Source organism: Lampris incognitus, chromosome 2, assembly GCF_029633865.1.
Source record: "Lampris incognitus isolate fLamInc1 chromosome 2, fLamInc1.hap2, whole genome shotgun sequence".
NCBI classification, from domain to species: domain Eukaryota; kingdom Metazoa; phylum Chordata; class Actinopteri; order Lampriformes; family Lampridae; genus Lampris; species Lampris incognitus.
In genome coordinates this window covers 16986491-17011388 of record NC_079212.1, presented here as the reverse complement: position 1 = coordinate 17011388, position 24898 = coordinate 16986491, and the positions used below count along the sequence as shown (strand labels likewise).

Here is a 24898-nt window from a genome sequence, read left to right as displayed (position 1 = left end):
CTGCTACTCTTGTTGTTGTTTTTTATTTATTTATCTATTTTCGTTTATTTTTTCATAAGCAGAATTGAGTATCAGAAGGCGGTGTGCTTGTTTGTGCGTGTTTGTAGGCATGGTGCTGTTGTTTGTGGTGTGGATGAAGCGCAGAGAGAAGGAGAGGCAGACCAAACAGCTTCTCATCGACCCCGAGGATGACGTCAGAGATAACATCCTTAAGTATGACGAGGAAGGTGGAGGAGAGGAGGACCAGGTGAGACAGAGACACAACCAGTACGACTAGACACACACATCACATGTTTGTTTATATTATATATTGTCATGGAGACAAAAAAAAATTATATCGAAGTCAAAGCCCCATTTGCTTTACCCCAATGTCAAAAATGAACCCCCACCCTAATCCTAAACCTAACCAAAATACCCCAAGATAACCCACATTTAAACCTGACTTTAACCCTTCACCTGAGCCCTGGGACTAATTCTAAGGCTAGCCACAATCCTAGGTGTAAACCTAGCCCTAAACCTCAGCCCTAGGCTAGAAATAATACTCTCGTGGCGACCACAAAAATGTCCCCAATGGGTATTTGGGTGGTGATTTTACTGTCCTAATGAAGACTTTGGTCCTCATGAGTGTAGATAAACCAAAACACACACACAGACACACACTCGTACATACTGATGTTCCTAGTTGAACATGAGTGCCTCGTCACATCTGGGTGCCCCTCTGACTGTGCAGGACTACGACCTGAGCCAGCTGCAGCAGCCCGACTCTCTGGAGCACATCATCAGTAAGCCCCCTGGTGTCCGAAGGGTGGACGAACGCCCCATCATTCCTGAGTCTCAGTATCCCATCCGGCCTGTCGTGCCCCACCCTGGAGACATAGGGGACTTCATCCATGAGGTGAACTGGAAATGGAACATGTGTACACATACATGCATACCAGCACGCACACACACACACACGCGCACACACACACACACATATTATATGCAGAATATGCAGAGCTCAATGTTTGTTAGATTCATCTAGCTTAAAGCTCTTAGCACATTGCCAAGTTCACACACACACACACACACACACACACACACACACAACACTCCAACGTTGGCACGCTCATGCAAGAAAATGCTGATTGACAGACTCACGACAACACGTTCACACTTGAGAGGTGTTGGCAGCTGTTCAGCTTTGATCCATCCATCCTCAACACTTTCTCTCTCTCTCTCCCTCTCTCTCTCGTTTCCTCTATTCCTCTCCCCACTCACACATGTGCTCACCTGATCTTACTCCAGCAATCTGGTAAAACACAAACACAACAAACACATGGTGCCTCTGCCACCCACTGCACCCTGGGGGGCAGAGGCATTTCAGATTCAGTGGCTTCACTCTGTACTTTAGTCTGTACGACTGCCTGTCCACAGGATTACAATGGTTTTCCTTTGGCAATCCAAACATCCTCAGTCTTTGTTGGTTTGTTTTGGGGTTGTTTTTTTTTAGCTGTTTTTTTAATCATTTGGAGCAAACTTTTTTTTTTTTTTTTTTACTCGCTGCTTTGGTGTTTGATGCCCATCCCGTAGACCTCTTAGGTGTTGTCATCATTTCGGGAATCTCAAAATACATCCAGATGCATTTATTGTTTCACCCATGGTGAAAATGAATAGGGTTTTTGGATCCTGTTTGCCAGTCTTTCTGCTTTTATAACTTTATTGAGGGCTATAAGTAGAAATGACATATCACAGAGTTTTGACATCGCCTAAGAATTATTTTGCGAATAGCCATGGTGCTGATGTAATGTCACTGGGATATGAGAGTGCGCTTTTTGCCCAATTTTTTATTTTAGGGAGTTGTTCTTATCCGATGTGAGGGTCTAAGGACAGGACAAACCCACTGAGGCAAATTTGTACTTTGTGATAATGGGCTATACAAATAAAATTGACTTGGCTTGACTTAATCTGCCACTTGTCAGTGCTATCATCAGGGGTAAACTCAGTTTATGCTAAGCTAACAATAGCCAGCAATTTCTTAAAGGAAATAAATCCCGATTGTAAATATCATCTCCATATATATGTTGTAGGAATGGCTCTCCACTGGCAGACATAATTCTGACCATGTGTGTCGGAAAAGCTGCTGAAATTGTGTGGAAAATGGATGCCAGTGATGTCACCGAGTTTGAAACCTGCCTCCTGGTTTGCCAAGGCTACACAATGTATAAGAAAATGTGAATATCAATGCAACATTGTATAGCTAGACGTAGCACTTTTATCTGCATTGTCTTTTACAAAACAGCCTATCGGCAAACCAGGAAGTAAGTACACATTTATGGATTGCCCACCATGGGCGTCACCGGTGGACACAATTACGGCTTCACTTCAGAGATATGTAATAGACTGGTCAATATTATGGCGTTTCATCCCTACAACATGTACTTAGAGAAAATACGGAAAATTGTGATTGTTTCCCTTTAACCCTCTGGGACTAGGACTTTAGACCCAATCAAAATCCCTCTCAACCAATCTAAATCTAAATTAATAAGAGCAATCCTTATAGGCAAAAACAGTCAATGTTCAGTGTTGAACATAGTTAAAGGGAATCATTTTGCACCCATTACATTGGAGTGAAACGTCACAAAATCATTTATTATGTCATGAAATATAAGTTCATGCTCTAGAGGGCCATTTCTGTGCACACTGACCTTTGTCTACCCCACCACCCTTTCTCCATTACATCTCAGGGTCTACGAGCGGCAGACAATGACCCAACGGCCCCGCCCTACGACTCCCTGCTGGTGTTTGACTACGAAGGCAGTGGGTCCACGGCCGGCTCTGTCAGCTCCCTCAACTCCTCCAGCACAGGGGACCAGGACTATGATTACCTCAACGACTGGGGCCCCCGCTTCAAGAAGCTGGCCGACATGTATGGCGGAGGAAATGATGATTAAACACATCCAATCACTTGTGCAAACACAGACACTCTCTTTCTCTTTCTCTTTCTCTCACACACACACACACACAGACACACACACACACATACAGACAAACACACTCACACCCTCGTAAACCGTCAGCTGGCCTGCCATGCTCTGTCCCTCCAACACATAAGGGGCCAAATGCCCTCTCTGAACATACGCAATGTTGTTGCAGATATACACACGCTGACGGACTGACTGACTGACCGACTGACCGACCGACCGACCAACCAATCAAATTACCTGCCACAGTTGGACCGCGCCGTGAGTCAGTTTTGGGTGCTGCTCTAAACCGTCTCCTGCCCCTAAAACTGTCTGAGACTGAAACTGAAGCTCTGAGCTGCAGGCTTCTATTTGTATGAATTTCTGAGTTGTTGTTTTGTTTTGTGTGTATTTTTTTTTCAATTGCTTTGGTTTTTTTCTTTATATGTTTTATGCTAGGTGTAGGTGTCAGTTACCTTTGTCTGATTTCGGTTTTGCCTTAGTTTGTTTAGGCTTATGTTGTCCTCATCTCCCTTCGACGCGAGTTGTTTCATGTTCTTGAGGGTTCACTTCTCCCTCGCTGTCGGCCCCGCCTGTCCCTCTGCAGAGGCTGTAGGCTCAGCTGCTTGCTTAGTCCAAGGGGAAGAAAAGAAAATCACAAAAAGAAGACAAAAATTAAAAGTCCTTCCTGCATGGAAGGCCCAGGCTTATTCTGTCTTGAACTTGAATTATTTAGAACAGAAGCACTGTTGTTTAAGAAGTGCCTTCAGTGGTGCGTATTAGCAGACTCCCGCTATCTCAGGATTGGTTGCCATTTTCTGGGCATATGTGCCCGCCATATGACCCCTGACCCTTTAACCCAGACACTCCCCTTATCATTTTTTTTTTTGTATCCTGCAGGGCTGTGGTAGCTCCGGGAGATGTTAGTGTTGGTTTTAGAGGAGATGTGAGCGACGTCGTTGGCATATGAGGGTGCTTTATGTAGACCTGCTGCACTTCGGCCTATAGTGTGTCTTTGTAAGTGATGGACAAGTCATTTTTTTTTCTCACATCAGTCAACTTGATTGTGATTACCGATATCATAAAAACACGCTACACGACTGTGTTGGAAAAAGACGAAGCATCGCGTGTACTTTGGTTCATTGTGGCTTTGATAGCAGCAACGTTTCTTCTGAGCTCTTGTTGTTTGCACCTACAACTTAATAAGGTTTGTTGCTCAATTTTGACCGATCATCATGTGTGTCAGCTCTGCAGTGGTATATGAAGTACGTGTGAGGGTTATTTAAGGAGACGTCTTTCCTAAGATAAACTGGGGTCTTGCATGTTTATCCCCCCCACCCACCCAAAGCTAATCCACATAGCACCAATTATTGTGTGGTAGATGTGTCGAAGAAGTCTATGTAAACTGTACAAAGGTGACGAAAATATATCTTTTGAAATGCTGACGCCGAAAAAATTGCGAAATCATGTGAGCCCTATTTGGTACCTGTATTCTGTTTTGTTTTGGGGTTTTTTTTTCCACCTTTCTTGTCTGGTTTTGTAGTTTTTGTATTGTCTTTTTAGTTTATTGGGGTTTGTTTTTTTGTTATTTTGGGTTACCACAAACCGCTGATATACAGTCTTTTGTGCTGGCCTTCATCGTAAAGTACCAGGACGAGCTGCACCTCGGCCAGGGATTTAGCACCGTCGCAGTCTGTCTCTCCCCTGACGCTTTATTCATCTGAAACCGTGGGGCTGTACGTGCAGGAGGTTTTGAGGAAGTTAAGGGAAGGAAAAAGTCTTGTTAGAAAGTTTTTTTTTCCGAAATGAGGAGATATATCTGCACTTTATCAAAGCAGAGTTACATAACCGATGCTCCAGTGATAGCACTTGTAATCACAAAAGACAACATTGTGTTCTTTTATAATAGAAAAGAAAGAAGAGAGGAAACTACCCAAAGGCAAATTTGAATACTGTAACTAAAGCCTCACCCTTCATGACGCCGTGAATTATTTAGACATACAAAATATTCCAGGAGGGGACCTTGGAAATCCTGGTCAGTGACAGAACAACTTAATCATCTCTTATCTTCAAAACTCCTGTTGAAATGCTTCTTAAACATGATCCAACGGCAACCCGGCCAGTGTTCCCGGTGTCACGGGAATGTCAAGTCTACCAGAAGCTTTTCAACTCAGTGTTGGAATCACCGCCGTATCTCTGCTTTTCTTCTTTCTTTCTTTTTTTTTCCATTAGATTTAATAAGGTTTGGCTAGAGATGTGTGTTTAATCTAGCCTCCGAATCCTCTATTAATTAAGATGATGAATCCATGGGAGGTGGTCTCTTTGATGAGTGAGCCTCCACAAAGTCTTTAATACGTTTCGATGAGGAGGACTCTCTATTCTGCTCATCATCTACCCCAAGATTATTTCATTTGATCTTCACCGAGAGTGAGTCCCTTTCTCTTAGGCCCTGTTCACATAGGGATCTTTGGGCTCGACAAGCAAGGTTATTAACAAGAGTCACTGTTCTGGATCCGTAAACAAACAAACACACCCACACACACATACACAGATATTTAGAAGACTGAACACCGAGAAAACTCGGGAAGCAGTCATCCCTCTATTTACAATGCAGTCAGTAAGTTTGTAATACAGCAATATTTGCTCTGAACATAAATCTCACATTTCAAATATTACGCAGTGATCTCCATTGTCATCAAATATGGAGGCAGCCCTTCATGTTTTGTTTATTTCTGCTGAGAGAAGCTGGAGAGCACAAGTGTGCTTCACTGGCAGGGAATTGCACCAAAAGAAATATATATATCTGCACATAAACTTAGAAAGAATTTCATCTCATCACGTCTCCAACTTGAACCACGAATTTCCTCCATCATTTTGAAGGTTAAATGAAAGACACTCCAGGAGCGTTCTGCAGTTAATTACTGGGCATCAGCTACCAGTTGTCAACTCCTGTTCCCGTCCATACGTGTAAAGCCAAGCTCATTAACGTAGGAACGAAGGAACCGGAGTCAACTGCAGCTGTCACTACCTGTTTCAAGCACGACCAAGGAACTTCCAGCTGTCGCTCCCATTTATAGCCAGGCTGAGTTTGAACTTGACCGGGTTAAAAACCGAAACGGGGAGCATCGGCGTCTGTTCCGTTGCCTACCAACACGGGGATCGCCGGATCGAATCCCTGTGTTATCTCCGGCTTGGTCGGGCGTCTCTACAGACACAATTGGCCGTGTCTGTGGGTGGGAAGCCGAATGTGGGTGTGTGTCCTGGTCGCTGCACTAGCGCCTCCTCTGGTCGGTCGGGGCACCTGTTCGGGGGGGGGGGCTGGGGGGAATAGCGTGATCCTCCCACGCACTACATCACCCTGGTGAAACTCCTCAGTGTCAGGTGAAAAGAAGCGGCTGGTGACTCCACATGTATCGGAGGAGACATGTGGTAGTCTGCAGCCCTCCCCGGGTCGGCAGAGGGGGTGGAGCAGCGACCGGGACAGCTCGGAAAATAGGGTAAGTGGCCCACTACAATTGGGGGGGAAAAGGGGTAAAATTTTAAAAAAAACCGGGGAGCGTCATCCGTAGTTAGCTCTAGTGTGAATGGGGCCTTGTTGGAGGACTTTACCAGATATGGCCGAGACTCACGCGGTGCAGGATTTGACCATTGAAAAGGGGAAGGCTAGCACAGCTATGATCAATACTGTTACTGGGGGGTGGGAAACTCCTCATGGATTCATAAAATGAAGAAGTTATTTGAACACGATGCTGTCGAAACTGACAGCAGATGATTCTGAAGACACCTGTCGCCTCTGTGCTGTGGCAGGCCTGGGAGACGGAGCAGCGTGCTGCTGGATAAGTCTTATCTTTCTTATTGCCTCTCACTATAGCATGCCCTCACAGAATATCTTCACACAAAAACAAAAAAATAAAAACCCTTCACTTTCTGCTGCTCATGATTATTTCCAACAAACAAATGTTGTGTATATATGTTTTTTTATACATTTGGTAGAATGATTTCGTTTGTTTACTGTATTTGCATTTTTTTTTCCCTTTCACTCGCAATTTCATTGATTTGTCACCACAAAAAGCCATGTCAATTTATGACTATCTCCAAGACTCTAAAAGCTTACAGCCATACTTGTTTATGTGTTTCGCCGTTCAAGGTTGGCCGAATCGATACGTGAAAAGGTAGCTTTCCCAGTTCAAACCAACTTGTACAGACTGTAGTCCTGCTCACTCACCCCTCTAGGCCTTACTGTACAGATGTGAGTGCTGTATATTATATGAGCTCCCCCGGCTTTGTTCACGTTCTGCTGTGGAGCTCGCAAATCGCTGAAGGTCATCTGGCATTCATTAGGACCAGGTTCGTGAATACCTTGCAGTCCCACATGCCTATCAGACATCATGTCCCTGATTCGGGGCCCGTCCGCTCCACGGGAGGCAAACGACCTTCAGAGCCATGTCACACATGACACGACAGTTATTATGATAGTGAATGTGATGAACGATTTCCAACAATACGAGGCAGCCAACTCGTCAATAAAGTCAATCAAACCTGACCCAGTGTTTGAATGAAGATGTGTAAGCGATGCAGGGATGAAAAGTGAAGTCGCTCGTCTCTTTTGACGCTTCCTTGACGGCTCAATTAGCGCGAGCTTCTTGAGCACACACCGAGGTTCGTCAGTAATGGCGAGGAAACGACCGCCTCGCCATAGCTGACCCCTGTCCCGAGGCTGTGTGACCCGCCCAGCCTCGGGGCAGCGGCCACCTCGTCACAACGCCTACTGACGAGGGGTGGCCTATGCGTTGTTATTTCAATCCTGAATCTGACAATGGAGGCAAATGTGATGGGAGGATTTCGGGGAAGGGAAATGTTTTTTTTTTCAGTCCTGCCATAGCCAGAGCCACCAAGACGGGCCGCAGCGTGGAGTTGGAACGACTCTAATATTACTATTACTCAAGTCTGAGTGTACATAATGTAGTATTTGCTTGAAGCTAAACAGATGAAGTTAGCCAAAATATAACTGTACAATTGGAGCTTTTTTGCATGTGTCTTTTTATAACGGACAGAAGAGTTCTATAACAGTAAACATACGACGTTTTAAACATGTGCCGCATCCCGCATGACTGAGGATGCGGCCCAGAAGGAGTTCTGGTGTACCATACTCACGTAGATTCAAATGAAGGGAAAGAAGGAAAAAAAAACAAACAAGAAAATTAACGACAATAAAAAAAAGAAGAATTGCACAGTTATCGAGTCAAAAGACTTTTTTCTAAACTGTCAACAGCACAAATATTTTGTATTGTTGTTTGTACCATTTTGTAAGAAAAAGTGAAGAAAAAAAAAAACCTCCAAAAAAAAAAAGGGAACGAAGTCTGTTGTTTTAAGCGTGTGTTTCTAGTGCCACTGCAATCTTGGTTTCCAAATACCGTACAGTACATACGCAGCCTTGCAGATCAACCCTGTATTATAGCAGTTGAATGGGTGGCTCCCCGTCAGCACCCTGTGGTATAAATAAAGCTTCCCCTCCTTATAAGAAATCTGCCTCCTGTTTCTTCTTCCTCTTCTTCGCCTCCCGCCATCTTCTGCGACGGAGGCGTGCAGTCGCCTCACAATTATTTGATTATTTTCAAATTAACCATATGGCGCTGAGTTAAAAGGCGCCACGAGGGTTTAGGTTTTTGTTTGCGACGGTAACCTTTTCACGCAACAGCTAACAAACGGTACATTACTTTTTTTTTCCCAATTAAAAAAAAAAGATTTAAACTTTTATAAGGTGATTAATCATTGATAAAGGGTTGTAAGGCAGCGAGGGAGCCGAGCAAAGAACAGATTGAAATTGAGTTCACTCAAATTTAACACGCCGCAGTCCTTTGAAATTATGGAAACATGAATGCAAACGCAGTTTGGTTTACCAGATAATGTGGGTAAAGTTGAGTTTGTTATGATTGCGTCTGCAGCAGCAGCAGCGGCGGCGGCGGGGGGGGGGGGGGGGCAGGCTGAACCTGAGGGTAGTTATATGTGATTTGGTAACTGCATTTGATTATGGCTCCGGAAAGCCAGAATGCAATTTGATAGGAGGCCCCAAGTCTCGTATAGAGTAACACTCACCTTGATAGAGTGAGCGTGCAAACAGCACGATAACTGGATTACATGCGCACATCAGCTGAGGCCCGGGCCGGGGCTGGGGCCGGGCTGACAGGGAAAAGGGATGAGGCGTGGATTTAGAGCGACCTTGATCAAAACGCCATCAATCTTTGTTTTGCAAAATTATACTCCCAACACTTATCTGCAGTTGTGCACGCACGCCGTTGAAAAACACAAATGACATCCAATTTGCATGTGCGCGTATGCATTCGAACGCACACGCTTGCGTGTTAGCGCGCTCATTATCAACAAAGAGCTCTCCGAAATTAGGATGCGCTCCGTCTCAGGAGCAAGCTAATTTGTGTGTATTTCTTGTTCTTTATTCAAACACGGGGAGCCTCAATGGGTTTTGCGTGAAAAGGGATTCAACAATCACTCGGAAGCGTTTACACAATGCCAGAAACGGAGACTTCGGGACTCTGAGAATCTGACTTGATTTGCTGCGTTTGAGTGTCACGTTTCACCTTAGTGAACTGCCGCCGAACACACAAAAGACAAAAATGTGCAACACATTTAAACCTGTTCACTTTTTTTTCTCTCTCTCTCTCTCTCTTCAGCAGACAGGACTCATTTTGAAGGTGTGAAAATAATCTCATCCTGTTGCAGCAACGGGAAATGAATTCGACAGGATGATGCAAGGGGGGGTAGGGGGGGTGCGGATGACACTTTCTCTTTTCCCACGTAAATACCTGATTTATGTGCTGCAGCCTGAGAGTGTCACCCTGGAAATGATGCCGCCGAGAAAGAAACAGACGTCACTAAAGCACGGGTGCTTGATAAACCCCAAAACTTCCACTCTGAGAAAAGACGCCACACACGACCGCAAGCGTCAATCTCAGCCTTTTACTAGTATCTCCATATAAGCGCTTGATATACGTCTACTGAGAGCTCGAGCTTTCTGATGGGCCTTCCTCCTCCGTCCTCCCTGTGTTTGGGTATTCAGATTAGGATCACATGAACAATGATGAATGAAACAAAACTCACACGAACTCATAAATCGGCAAGTCGCGTATGGTAGCTCCTCGGCCTATAGCAGAAAAATGAAGAAAAAAAACACATAAAACATGATAATTGACACATCACCCCTCAGTCAAATCTCTCTTATCAACGATTATTTGGCTGCAGGCGGCAGAAGCCCGCAGCGGAGCAGGAGGAATGCGAGCAAAAGTTCACGTTGGCAGGGTTCGATGAGAAGCGAGATGAGATGACCTCCAGTTGTACTCTTTTAGCACAGCAGGTAAATGAACCAGCAGCAGACTGCATCTCCTCCTCATCGATCGGCCTGTCAGATCAAGTCAGAACACGGGCAGACAGAACAACAATCACCCCCCCCCACACACACACACACACAACCATGTCACCCTACACTTGTGGGGACCCGTCATTGATGACATTCATTCCCTAGCCCATAACCATAACCATCAAAGCTACATGCCTAACCTCAACCCTTACCCTAATCTTAACCTAATCCTAATTCTAACTTTAACCATAAAACCAAGCCCCAACCCTAAAATAGACCCTTTTTCTCACGGGCACCCATAAAATGTCCCCACAAGTTGGGTGGTTTCAGGTTTTTCTATCCTAATGGGAACACTTGGTCCCCATTAGGATAGAAAAACCTGGAGTACACACACACACACACCATACACACTGCTGTGTCAAATGGGGCCCAATACATTCTACTATCTCCCCCCTTTCTGTTTCTTTCCCTCTGTTTTCATTTTTTCATCACATGAAAGGTGCTGTACAAATAACATTATTATTATTATTATTGTTATCCATCCATCCATCCATTATCCAAGCCGCTTATCCAAATTGGGGTCACGGGATGTTTATTATCATTATTATTGCCTCTCTTACACACTTGCAAACACACACAGTTAGACACACACACAGCCGCCAACATCAAAATCGGTTGCTCAACAGCAACCTGTCAATACCCCATCCAACTGAGGCCTGAACTACTCAATTCAGATCAACTGCCGAGGAGCCAACCCAGGAAAAGTGGGGGTAAAATCTGAAGACGGAAAAAGCGAGGATGGCTCCCGTGTTGACAGAACCCCCAACCATCAACCCAACCACCCCGAAAAACAACAACGTCACCACAGTGAGCAGCGGGCAGAATAGCCTCACGATTACCAGAACTGACAGTGCTGCCTTTTTTACAACGCCTGTACAGATGGATGGTTTGCAATTTGTCTTGAGCCACAGCGTAATTTTAATTTCATTATTTATTTCCCCCCCCCCGCCTCCCGCCAGTAAAGATGTGTTTGCAGACCATCAGCACTACGGTATGGAGAGACTCAAAAACGATGGTAGATCTATACGAGGGTTTTTTTTTCTTTCAAACCATGTTTGCAGAATTCACAGAAACAACGCTGAGAGGGGAAAAACGTGTGTCTTTTGCACAAGTCCTGTGTGGCTTTCCGTCATCAAGCGCGAGGGCTGCCATTTCGAATAACACCTCGGACTGTTACCCTATTTTCTTTGAGCAAAACATCTAATGAGCCCGAGTAAAAGCCGTGTGGAAGACATGGTGGAGTGTTTGCAGGCAAGCAAACACCGATGGATGCTGTGAACGTTGCCATGGGAGATAAAGTCACCAATATGTGTGTGTGTGTGTGTGTGTGGGGGGGGGGGGTAGTGCTGTTCTTACCCTTCCCCATACTCGGTTAACATTAACGCCCAGGCTATGTGAATGCCGCCACACATAAAACAAAGTCACCTTAATTGTTTGTTCTGTAGACGCCATACCATGCCCACTAAACCAGGGCAGCACGGTGGCCCAGTGGTTAGCACCGTTGCCTCACAGCAAGAAGGTCCTGGGTTCGAACCCCAGGTCCTTTCTGTGTGGAGTTTGTGTTTTTTTTTCCTTTGATTTTGACTGCTGGGATAGGCTCCAGCATCCCTGTGACCCTGACAGCAGGATAAGCAGTTTGGATAAAGGATGGATGGATATACTTTATTAATCCCCGTGGGAAATTCTTCTCTACATTTAACCCATCCTAGCTGTGTAGCTAGGAGCAGTGGGCAGCCGCCGTGCAGCACCCGGGGACCAACTCCAGTTCTCCTTTCCGTTGCCTTGCTCAGGGGCACAGACAGGAGTATTAACCCTAACATGCATGTCTTTTTGATGGTGGGAGAAAGCGGAGCACCCGGAGAAAACCCACCGCAGACACGGGGACAACATGCAAACTCCACACAGAGGATGACCTGGGATGACCCCCAAAATTGACCAACCCCAGGGTTCGAATCCAGGACCTTCTTGCTGTGAGGCAACAGCACTAACTACTGGGCCACCATGCCTCGAGTTCTCCCCATGTCTGGGTGGGTTTCCTCCAGGTGCTCCGGTTTCCTCCCACCATCAAAGAGACATGCATGTTAGGGTTAATACTCCTGTCTGTGCCCCTGAGCAAGGCAACGGAAAGGAGAACTGGAGTTGGTCCCCGGGCGCTGCAGCTTCCCACTGCTCCTATACAATAGGATGAGTTAAATGCAGAAAACAAATGTCATTGTAACCTGTAACAAAGAGGCTTTCTTTCTTCCTTTCTTTCTTTCTATCCTACATGCTATATCAAAGCGCCCACTGAACAAACTCATCACTAAAATACAAACTCCTGCTGCACAACGCAGCCTTCGCAATCGAAATCCATTGACGTGTTCCACGTAAGAAGCAACAAGTGCACTGCATGTATATTATCAAAACAAACCTGACAGAAAAATCTTTTTCACTGCATTGATTCTTTATTATTTAATAATGCCTCGCTTTGACCCGTCCTCCAGATATGTCTCTGCCTCATGAGACTCAGCAAACGCTGCTGGCATTTCAATTCCAACTTCATACAGAGGTGAGTATGAGCATAAATAGCTGGCAAATTCGCCCTGTCTACCTTGTGTTTTTCTCGTTATGAATGCACAACCATGGTAACAGATAACACAAACAAACCTGTTTCTGGAAGAAGCTTCTGCATAATTACATGTGCGCTTCTTTGGTATTGCCCTCTCTTCAACCCCACATTATGAAGTGCTACTGCTAACTAGCATCCTCTAAGCATCCACAGTTTATTGTCCTGTACAGTATACCCCACTTATAGGGCGGCACAGTGGCCCAGTGGTTAGCACTGTTTCCTCACAGCAAGAAGGTCCTGGGTTTGAACCCCAGGCTGTCCCAGGTCCTTTCTGTGAGGAGTTTGCATGTTTTCCCCGTGACTGTGTAGGTTTCCACCAGGTGCTCCGGTTTCCTCCCACCATCAAAGACACATGCATGTGGGCCATCCGGGTAGCGTAGCGGTCTATTCTGTTGCCTATCAACACGGGGATCGCGGATTCGAATCCCCATGTTACCTCCGGCTTAGTCAGGCGTCCCTACAGACACAATTGGCCGTGTCTGCGGGTGGGAAGCCAGATGTGGGTACGAGTGCTGGTCGCTGTACTAGCGCCTCCTCTGTTCGGTGGGCGCACCTGTTCAGGGGGGAGGGGGAACTGGGGGGAATAGCGTGATCCTCCCACGTGCTACGTTCCCCTGGCAAAACTCCTCATTGTCAGGTGAAAAGCAGCCGGCAACTCCACATGATTCATAGGAAGCATGTGGTAGTCTGCAGCCCTCCCCCGATTGGCAGAGAGGGTGGTGCAGTAACCGGGAAGGCTTGGAAGAGTGGGGTAATTGGATGGGTACATTTGGGTAGAAAAAAAAAGGGGGGGGGACAAAACATGCATGTTAGGGTTAAGGCGACACAGTGGCGCAGTGGTTAGCACGGTTGCCTCACAGCAAGAAAGTTCTGGGTTCAAGCCCTGGGGTAGTCCAACCTTGGAGGGGTCGTCCCGGGTTGTCCCCTTGTGTGGAGTTTGCATGTTCTCCCCATGTCTGCGTGGGTTTCCTCCGGGTGCTACGGTTTCCTGCCACAGTCCAAAGACATGTAGGTCAGGTGACTCGGCCATACTAAATTGCCCCTAGGTATGAATGTGTGTGTGTGTGTGTGTGTGTGTGTGTGTGTGTGTGTGTGTGTGTGTGTGTGTGTGTGTGTGTGTGTGTGTGTGTGTGTGTGTGTGTATGTCAGCCCTGTGACGGCCTGGCAGCCTGTCCAGGGTGTCTCCCTGCCTGCCGCCCAATGACTGCTGGGATAGGCTCCAGCATCCCCGCAACCCTGAGAGCAGGATAAGCAGTTCAGAAAACGGATGGATGGATGTTAGGATTAATACTCGTGTCTGTGCCCCTGACTAAGGCAATATGAAGAAGAACTGGAGTTGGTCCCCGGATGCTAAAGCTGCCCACGGCTCCTATATGACAGGATGGGTTACATACAGAGAACAAATTTCATTGCAACCTAAAATGACAAAATAAAGCGGTGTTCTTCTTTTTATCATATTGAAATTATTGCATGCAGTCAAACATGCATGTGATTGACTCAGCCTGGAGTGAGATGTGTGTCTTTAGTGATAATGTGCAGGGCTGGCCAGGTGGGCACAAAAATGGTTGCGATGTAACGATAAGGTATGACTTGCATGACATATTGCTATGACATATGGAATGGTCAACGTGAGACCTGAGATATTATCACTACTTGATAAAAAGGTACACAGGAGCTGATATGGATGTTGGACAGGATGTTGTGTTGCTATAAAGCCCACTGAGGCAAATTTGTAATTTGTGATAATGGGCTATACAAATAAAACTGACTTGACTTGATATGGTAAATGATAAGTGGGTTGCATTTATGTAGTGCTTTTCTAGTCTTCTGACCACTCAAAGTGCTTTACAGTGTATGCCCCACATTCACCCCTTCACACACAGATGGAGGAGGCTGCCATGCAAGGTGCAAACCTGCTCATCACGAGCAGTTAGGGGTTCAGTGTCTTGCTCAAGGACACTTTGACACGCTCTCTAGAGGAGCCAGGGATCGAACCAATGACCTTCCGATTACTAGACGACCCGCTCTACCTCCTGAGCCATGCTGGCCGCATATATATTATAATTCTTTAGAGTTTGGTATTCGAGGTGAATGGCTTTTGATCAGTAACCGAGACTCGGCTTGCATTTTGTACGGTGTCGAGTCTCGCACTTTTTCATGACTGCCCAAATCAGACTCGGGCTTGTTTTACACTCGTCTTAATATGGATGAACAGGGGCTGCTGTTCTTGCAAGGCTGCAGAGACAGGGTAAAAGGTGCTCCCATGCTTCTCGCCAACAGCTTTTCCACGCCGTCTTTCTCCACGAACGCAGCCGTATAGTAAACTGAATCCGACTCCTGTACTGTTCAGGCTGCTGCAGCTATTCTGCACACAGAAATAAGGACTGCCGGGCGAAACGTTTGAACAAGTTTTAGTGAAGCGTTGCACTAAAACTGTGCCCGCAGTGTGCATTCTGCTTGTCTTTGCATTTCAACTCACACCCTGACAAAGGCCTCATGAATGCCAAGACGCTTCGGTGTTCGGCTAAATCTAAACAGAGGCTGTTTAACTTTTACTGACACGGCGATTCTCCCACAGTTTGTAAACACAGAGGATTTAGGACACTATATGCCAAGACATCTGTCTCGATGCGAGAAGTGATAATAAGTCACAGTCGGTGGTATTTTTTCCACACTGTATATTCAGTAAGATAGCGAAGAGGAGTGTGAAAATGTGTTGCTTTTCCATCTGTAATTTGAATCCTTTTAGTACCGGCCATTACTCTGCCCTTTGTTGAGGTGAGTGAATCAGCGAGAGAACCAAAGGCTAATTAGACGTTCACTCCTTTTTTTGTGTTTTGCACACAATTCTTTCCACCACACATCAAGCCCTTCAACACCGAGGTTTTCAAAAACCTTTCTTCAGACGCTAATAGATGTCCACCCGCACCTTGAAACCAAGGATCCCCCTTTTTTCCACCCCAATTGTATCCGGCCAATTACCCCACTCTTCTGAGCCGTCCCGGTCGCTGCTCCATCCCCTCTGCCGATCTGGGGAGGGCTGCAGACTACCACATGCCTCCTCCGATACATGTGGAGTCACTAGCCGCTTCTTTTCACCTGACAGTGAGCAGTTTCACCAGGGGGGCGGAGTGCGTGGGAGGATCCCACTATCCCCCCCCAGTTCCCCCTCCCCCAAACAGGCGCCCTGACTGACAAGAGGAGGCGCTAGTGCAGCGACCAGGACACATACCCACATCCGGCTTCCCACCCGCAGACATGGCCAATTGTGTCTGTAGGGACGCCCGACCAAGCCGGAGATAACACGGGGATTCAAACCGGCGATCCCCCGTGTTGGTAGGCACACGACCAGATTAACCCACCAGGGGGCCCCATGGCACACACATCCATTGCCACCCCTCCCCCATCAGATAGGCTGCGCAAACAATACTAAACATTGTTAAATGTAAAACTAATGCAAATAGCCAACATGGTAGTCAACGCTATGCCAATCTGCATGGGATTCGGATGGCGACTACAAAGTACAACACAATTTTGAATCGCAACACAAACAGAGATGAGAATAGCAGCTCAAAGCATCGCAAACACATTGCTAAGCCTATTTCCCCCACTTACGTGAACACGATACCCCTGACCTTTTGGGGCCCCTCGTGGTCTGGGGCCTCGGGGCACTCGCCCGGCATGCCCGGTCCGTAATCCAGCCTTGGGTGGGCAATGGAATAGCCCACCATGCCACCCGGATACCCAAGGAAAAAAATCAGACTTTCACTCTTATTTTTTTTGTATTGTGCACATAATGTTTTTCCACCACACATCAAACCTTTTAACACCAAGGTTTTCAAAAACCTTTCGTGGTGGGCCAAAGGGCCAGGAGGCACCGAGGGCGGTCTGACAGGACGCGGAAGCAGGGCAGGCTAAGCTAATTGCTAGCCCATGCAGACCGGCAGTTCCGACAGTCATTCTGGCTGGCGTTCGTTCCCTTGGACAGGTTTTTAATTATTTATTTATTTTAGTTTGGATATACGTGTTAGTTTGGATGTGTTTTCTTGTAGTTTTTGGATGTGATTTTATCTTTGTGTTGCGCTGCTGTGGGCTGGGGGAAATTACATTTCATTTCATTTAATGTACTTCCATACATGAAATGGAACGACAAAGCATTCCTGATTCCTGACTCAGACGCTAATAGATTTCCGCCAGCACCGAGAAACCAAAGATCCCCTTTTTGACCCACTGAAATCCGGGGTGTGTTTAGAGAGAATACGTTTTGAAATATGTGGTTTCATTTTAGCATATGGCCAGGTGTATTGCCCCGCCCGAGGGAGTTCTGCAAGACATACATGGCTAGACGGGTCATCCAGCCGTCGATCCAAACAATTTCCCCATACTCTCCATCAGTGAATTTCATTTTCCTTCTTGATGGCCTGTGGACGCGGGGGACTGGTGCAAATGGGGAAGAGAGGAGAATGGCCCGGACCTGATGGGATATGTATCTAATGGGTGCTTTAGTGGACTGCCTCTGGACCCAGACATAGCAGACTATTGCAATAGACAGACCGGTGACAATCTGTTTTCTCTGGGAGCATTACCAGGAGCCCTCTCCCGGTAATGCATTTACTCCAACTGATCTGGGAGAGATGCGTCACTCGGCGTAATAAGAATAAACAAATTGACATACTACATTGGCTTTATTGTTTAACATCGATGCTGATTTATTTAAAGCCTCGGTGGGCTTTTCTATGCAAATTGCCAGCTGGCCCCGCGGTGAACCCCTCATCTAATCCTTTCAGAGAGCAAAGCACCATAGCAGAGGAGTGGACTCTCAGCAGAAATGAGGTGGTTCAAACAGTCAACAGGACCACAAATGGCGGACTGAAACAATGGTGAAACACTAGATTGCCCCTTCCACCAGTCGCCACATGGATAACTGATCTTCCGCTTCCAATAGAGGGTTCAGCGTAGACAGTAGACGGGAGGCTTTGATGACAGTGGCAGACAAGATGACTGTTATGATGGAAACCGGGGCACCATCTTGGAGGCGGGTCTGCCATATTGTAAAGAACTGAATTGGATGTGATCATGTTTCCCTCTGGGTCTCTGTGACCACATCCCAGGGTGAATAGCTAAGGCTGACCAAATTATGCTTGGCAAAAGATAGGGGTAAGCCGGAGCGCTGGGCCCATAGTACTGCCCAAAATAAGATTTACATTCCAGTCTTACATCCAAATCACATTATGATCCACAGCTTCCCTCGGAGCTGGTATCTGTCGCACACGCACACACACACATGGACAAACACACACACACACTCAATATGATCAGACCATCTGTCAGTTATTCTTCTTACCTACAAAGTGGAGGGAATCCTATTGAAGCGACTACATCAGTGACTGCTATGACATTTTTTCTACCGACCGTATGGACGAGCCATTTGATTATTATTAGATAATATAGATGAATCCCTCGAAATTTTAAAGTGCTTCAACCGAGCCACCGATATTAACTGATGACGTCTTATTGTTTCTGAATTCTAAGATATTTCATTATGTGTGACAAACTGTATTGGCATCAGGAAGATATCTATCTCAACAAATGCCGGCCATGCATCATGTCAGAGTAACATAATCCGAGTATTGCTTGGCTCTGGTGGCTGAGACCCGACATACGAATCTAAAGCTACAGCGCTGGGAGAGTAAGGAGACTACGGTAAGCTATTCTGATAGAATTTAGTTTCTCGTTGTGTTTCGTGTCCAAAATGTCTAACTTTCAAACCCCCTGACTAGTACTTCCTCCCTATTTCACGGAGCAGTGCTCTCCAGAGTTCATTCTTTCCCCTATCTCTCTCTCTTTCTCCAACTTCTATTTCCTCTTTCATTTTTTTCCAACCACTATGGTTTCCAAGACTAAGTTGGGAGACAGTTTTAGATTAGAGGGTAGAGATTTTACAACGTCTTCTGAATGCCTTTTCAGCACCGATGAAATAATGAAGTCTGTCTGAAAAGAGTCATGTCCTTACCACAGACTCTCTGGACATTAAACAACTCTATTTATCTCTGACTGTGGAGTATTTGGAGATCAAATCCATATTTCCTTTGCATTTCTGTCAGTAAATGTAGACCTGGCTGCGGTTCAGGTATAATCGAGGATGTCTGGATGAGGACACAGAACCTGCAAGACGATGCATTGTCATAGTACGTGGGCCAACGTGTTGTTTTGGCCACCAAAAAAAAATCCTCTCAAATGCGATTTTAATAGATGTTCTTATGGCATACTTTGCAGCTGTATAGCTGTTACAATAAACTGTACCTTATAAATGGGGAAAAGTGCACATGTACAATACTACTGTTTCTCAAATGATATGCCCATGAAAGGAATTATTTGGGAAAATCTTTTTTCCTCCTTTCCTTCTAAACAGCCATCGTAAGATGCGAGCAGAGCCAGACATGAGTGTTGTGTTAAAACGCCTGAGAATAAGAGATACACGGTGGTGGACTTCTGAGGAAGCCCTCAGTGGTTAATAAACACCAGACTGGGCGTCTGGGTAGCATAGTGGTCTATTCTGTTGCCTACCAACGTGGGGATCACCGGTTCGAATCCCCATGTTACCTCCGGCTTGGTCGGGCATCCCTACAGACACAATGGACCTATCACTCAGTCCCGTCCCTTGAACGCAGACGAGCCAATGGCAGTGTAGTACTAAATGCAGGTGGGAGCTCACTCAAACATCTAGAGCTAACGACTCCATTAAGTAGTATCAGAGTTGCATCAAAAGTCGTGGTTTTTGTGATGTTTTATGGATATACATTGAACAAAAATGGTCAAATGACGTGCATGGGGTACATGCAACACTGATAGGAGGTATCCTGAGAGGACAGGCAATGGGGTATATTTTATCCCATTTTCCAAACCAAAACAAGACAGAGCCAAATGTCTCCAGTGGATTAAGCTGTGTGGCAGACCACACAGTCAACTCAATGTAACGAAGATAAACAAGGATGTCTACATTTGTTCTAAGGTGAGGCAAGATTGTGTTGTGTAGTTTTGACACCGATAGCCGCCATTGTAACTCTCTAGTCAGCCCGGGTAGCTTGTTCGAGTTAGCAACAGTAACTAAGGGTGGCGGGGCTTAGTGATAGGTCCATTGGCCGTGTCTGTGGGTGGGAAGCTGGATGTGGGTATGTGTCCTGGTCACTGCACTAGTGCCTCCTCTGGTCAGTCAGGACGCCTGTTGGGGGGGGGGGACTGGGAGGAATAGCGTGATCCTCCCACACGCTACATCTCTCTGGTGAAACTCCTATCAGGTGAAAAGAAGTGGCTGGCGACTCCACATGTATCGGAGGAGGCATGTGGTAGTCTGCAGCCCTCCCCGGATCAGCAGAGGGGGCGCAGCAGCGACCGGGACGGCTCGGAAGAGTGGCGTAATTGGCCCAGTACAATTGGGCAGGAAAAGGGGGGAAAAAATAAAAATAAAATAAACACCAGACTTCTGCTCCAAAGTGAAATATCAAAACACGTGGACAATGTGACGTGCGCCATGAAATTATGGGAAACAAACAAACGATTTCAAAGGATAGAAGGGAAAAGGTCCAAGTACACAAAAGGAGGAGCAGAGCTGTGGAATAATTACGTGACCAACTTTCAGCTGGCCAAATCTGTTTCAAATACTAAAAAGGTTTAGATCCACGTTTATTCACTTGCCATATCATCGTGATTGTCCACATTTTCTCCGTCTCGCTCCTCCTTCTTCTCTGTTTTTTTAAATTAATTTTGGATGTTTTCTTTTATCTTTTTATACATTTCTGTTCTATCTGTATGCTGTTGTTGTCAACGCTACAGCTCCAAATATGTATAAGCTCTATAGACCACCTTCCTTCCTTCCTTCCCTGCGTATGTTATTTTTGTCGTTATTATCATAGTGACATTATGAACTGGTATGTCTTTATGCATGCTCAATAATCCAGGTAAGGAAATCACAGCAGTTCATCTGGACACAACGTTTATTGAGAGAAACATTTCATCCCTCATCTAAGTGACCTCTTCAGTCTAAACTGCGAGGGTCTAAGGACAGGATGTTGTGTTGCTGTAAAGCCCCTTCAGAAAAATGTGTAATTTGTGATATTGGGCTATACAAATAAAATTGACTTGACTTGACTTAAACTGAGTACAGGTACCCCCACCCTTATAAACAATACAGTGGCATAACAACCGAAACCAGCGATTCATTTCATATGCAAAATGCCATGAGCATTAACTATTGTTACAATGGCCGTGTGTACTGTTCACAGAGGACTAGGGAATAGTTGCAACCACAGCATTGTAAGATGGCGACAGGTGTACTCTTAGCCCCCCCAGTTCAGGAATTGTCGTTCCCTCTTCACATAGATGGCCTCTTTGACTCCCCAGTCAAACCAGTGTTCCTCCCTATCAAGGATGTGGATGGGTGCACCTGTAGATGGCCACTCTTTCAAGGATGAGGATGTGGTCATTATGCCAGTGTATTGTTTATAAGGGTGGGGATACCTGCAGTCAGCTGAGACTGAAGAGGTCACTTAAATGAGTGAATAAATGAAAGCCACTTTATTTGACATTGTATTCTTACAATGAATATATTCTCTGCATTTAACCTATCCTATTGTATAGGAGCAGTGGGCAGCCATGCAGCACCCGGGGACCAACTCCAGTTCCTCTTTCCATTGCCTTGCTCAGGGGCACAGACAGGAGTATTAACCCTAACATGCATGTCTTTTTGATGGTGGGAAGAAACCAGAGCACCCAGAGAAAACCCACGCAGACACGGGGAAAACATGCAAACTCCACATAGAAGGGACCTGGGATGGCCTGGGGTTCAAACCCAGGACCTTGTTGCTGTGAGGCAACAGTGCTAACCACTGGGCCACCGCGCTGTGATGAAACATTTCTCTCTCAATTAACGTTGTGTCCAGATGATCTGATTCAACTTTCTGTGATTTCCTTACCTGGATTATTGAGCATGTATAAATGCCACCAGGTTAGTTTTTGGCCGTCACTACAAGGTTTGTTTGAATGCTCTTGACGAAAATTACAAATTAAAAAAAAAAAAAATTAAAAAGAGAACATACAGCAAAGAGTAATTATGTCACTATTATTAATGTCATCAATAATGTTCCTTAACTACGGTACTCCATCACTGCTGAAACATTATAAATGGCCATTTGTCTTCCTGCAACATCCTTCCTTGGACACGTCTGGCATGTTGCTGATGTCGGAGAAAAGAGAAAAGTGCTCATTCACTGTAACACCGGAGCGTGAGGTTGGACCCAAGATAGAGGCCTAGCAGTAAAGCTGTTAGAGTCAAGCCATGATGGTTGAACTCTACTGAAATGTCCACATCCTCTGTCTTTACTCAAATAAGGGAAACGCCATTAGACTCTTTCTTATGCTGGCATCGAAGACCTTCTTCTCTTTAATGGAAAAGGGGCGTCAACGCTAAAGCAGCCAAATGGAAAGACTAGCAGCAAACTGCAGCTCTAATTGATGGACACTTGGCACGCTCTGTGAGCCTGGCGATTTGTAGAATCCATAAAATGAGATGTTGAGGTAATTATGTTTGTCATGATATATTGAAAGCAGGGATCGACAAGCTAATCAGAATGGCTGACAGCTGCAGCGTGCAGATGCTATCGGACCTCTTGTCCACGGTGATAAAATGGAAGCAGGTCATTCTAACAGGTAACAGCTGTTCATGGCTAATTTGCTGAATTATCTGCAAAGGATGCAGGCGGAGGTTGTTTTACAGTCCCGGAGGACCCCTTCTCTACCCTGTTGACTCTGGAGTGATCCTGGACCATCCCAAGAGGTCTGGTTAAAATTAAATAAAAAGCAAAATTAAAAACACCTGCATTGAAAATTCCCTCGGCGATGGTGACTCTGCAATAGCATTAGGATGCTTTCTCTGGTAAGGTTTTGGATTAGCTATTCTGCAGAGGGCAAACTCAGTGCTGTTCGCCACAAACTTTTCAAGGTTTTTTTGTGTTTTTTTTTTTTACTTGTCTCACAGTGCTTACGTCAGGGTATGGCTAGCAAAAATGGCAGATGATATTACCTGTTTTGAGAAAGTGCACTTCTTTTCCATGATAACAGGACTTGTTTCAAGTTTCAAGACATTTGCTCAAAAAAAAAAAGCTTAAATCGACTTTCTGGCGTTAAAATGTCTTTTCCTGTTTAATGAAAATTCCTTATAAGTCTTCCAATCACGAAACAAGTGTACTCTCTTGAAAAATAAAAGATAATATCTGGGAAAGGGTAAGAAAACTTTACCAGCAACATCTTTAAACAAGCATTTCGAGACTTGAGAAAAAAAGATAAAATACCTTAACAAGCTTGTAATTTTTTTTGCAGTGTAATCACGTAGCGTTGTTGGGCAGTATGGCAGTGATGGCTGAATCCTGTTTTAAACGGTCCAGTCCCGTGTTAATGTTCAGCTGGGATCAGTTCTGGTTCATAGGAGGATCTCATTATATTGTCATGCTATTCAATCTCGCCCTGTTGATTGGGGCCACTTTCTTCTAGGGAGACACAGCAAAACTGCATCATGGGAAAACAGTGTCATAAACCTGTTTAACCAAGCCTGTGTCATCAATCAAATGATTATATGAAATGTTCTGTTCTCAGATCTTTTGCTACCTTGGCCTGTTTAGAAATGCTGAATTTAGAAGTTGTATGCTAATTTAAAAGTCTTTGATACCGACCTACTGTATTGTTTAGGGCTGTCCCCGTGACTAAAATAAATCTTGTTAGACCAAAAGACGTCATTTTTTTCTCAATTTTCCATTATTTGTGACCCCCCCCCCCTCATCTGCTCGGGCCTGTCTGCGCAGAGGCAATGGGTACGCTCGAATAATTGGGCTATGACACGAAAAGGGCGCGAGAGAGGCAGAGGTTAATGTCAGCAGGGTGTTTACAGAGCGCGGGGAGGGAAGGCAGACAGGTACGTGCCCGGAACAAAGAGTTTAGATGAGCATCCACAAAGCATACCGAACACGCGCCATGGCCCCATTTCACTCAACACAGCTCCCATAATAATCATTTGCATGCAATTTGCAAAACGGGGTCTTTAGTGCGTCTTTACTTTACCTCGTGTTTGGGCCGGTTCCCTCCGTGGATCTGGGTGCTCTGTGGCGTCTTTGCAGTCTTTTCGAGGCGAGTCTTGGAAGACGAATCGTCTTTAGTAACTTCATCGAGCCCCCCGTCAGATAGGCTACGCAGACAATACGAAACACTGTTAACTGTGAAACTAATGCAAATACCCAACATGGTAGTCGACGCTAAACCAATTCTCCTGCGGTTCGACCTTAAATAGTGTTCAAACGCGTCCGGGTGGCATGACGGTCTATTCCGCTGCCTGCCAACACGGAGGTCGCCGGTTCGAATCCCCATGTTACTTCCGGTATTGTCTGGTGTCCCTACAAACACAACAGGCCGTGTCTGCGGGTTGGGAGTCGGGTGTAGGTGTGTCCTGGTCGCTGTACTAGCGCCTCCTCTGGTCGGTTGGAGCACCTGTTCGGGGTGCGTGATCCTCCCACGCGCTACGTCCACGTGGCGAAACTTCACACTGTCAGGTGAAAAGAGGCGGCTGGCGACTCCACGTGTGTCGGAGGAAGCATGTGGTAGTCTGCAGCCCTCCCCGGGAAGGCTCGGAAAATAGGGTAATTGACCAAGTACAATAGAGGGGAGGGGGGGGGGGTAATCCAAAACAGTGTTCTATGCGAAACTGTCAAGCTAAAGCGTTATTTTGTGTGACATAAGGTACGTTTGCAGGGGGACCGACACGTCTGCAGAGGCACAAAAAAACTAAAATGACTGCTGCACAGCCGCCGCCCCAAGAATAGCTCAAGTCAAACAGGCCTCGTGCTCAGCGAAAACGAATTTCGACCACCAAAC

At 45.8% G+C, this 24898-nt stretch overlaps 1 protein-coding gene across 1 annotated transcript in view; it reads left to right on the top strand.

The window, feature by feature from the left end:
• LOC130107579 (cadherin-4-like) overlaps positions 1-6201 on the top strand; it is a 333350-nt gene extending 327149 nt beyond the window's left edge. The window contains exons 15-17 of the mRNA XM_056274241.1: positions 108-247; positions 731-895; positions 2727-6201. Of these exons, the coding sequence (XP_056130216.1) occupies positions 108-247; positions 731-895; positions 2727-2933 (512 nt within the window). The 3' untranslated portion in view covers positions 2934-6201. The remainder of the gene's footprint in view (positions 1-107; positions 248-730; positions 896-2726) is intronic.
• The last annotated feature ends 18697 nt before the right edge of the window (positions 6202-24898 follow it).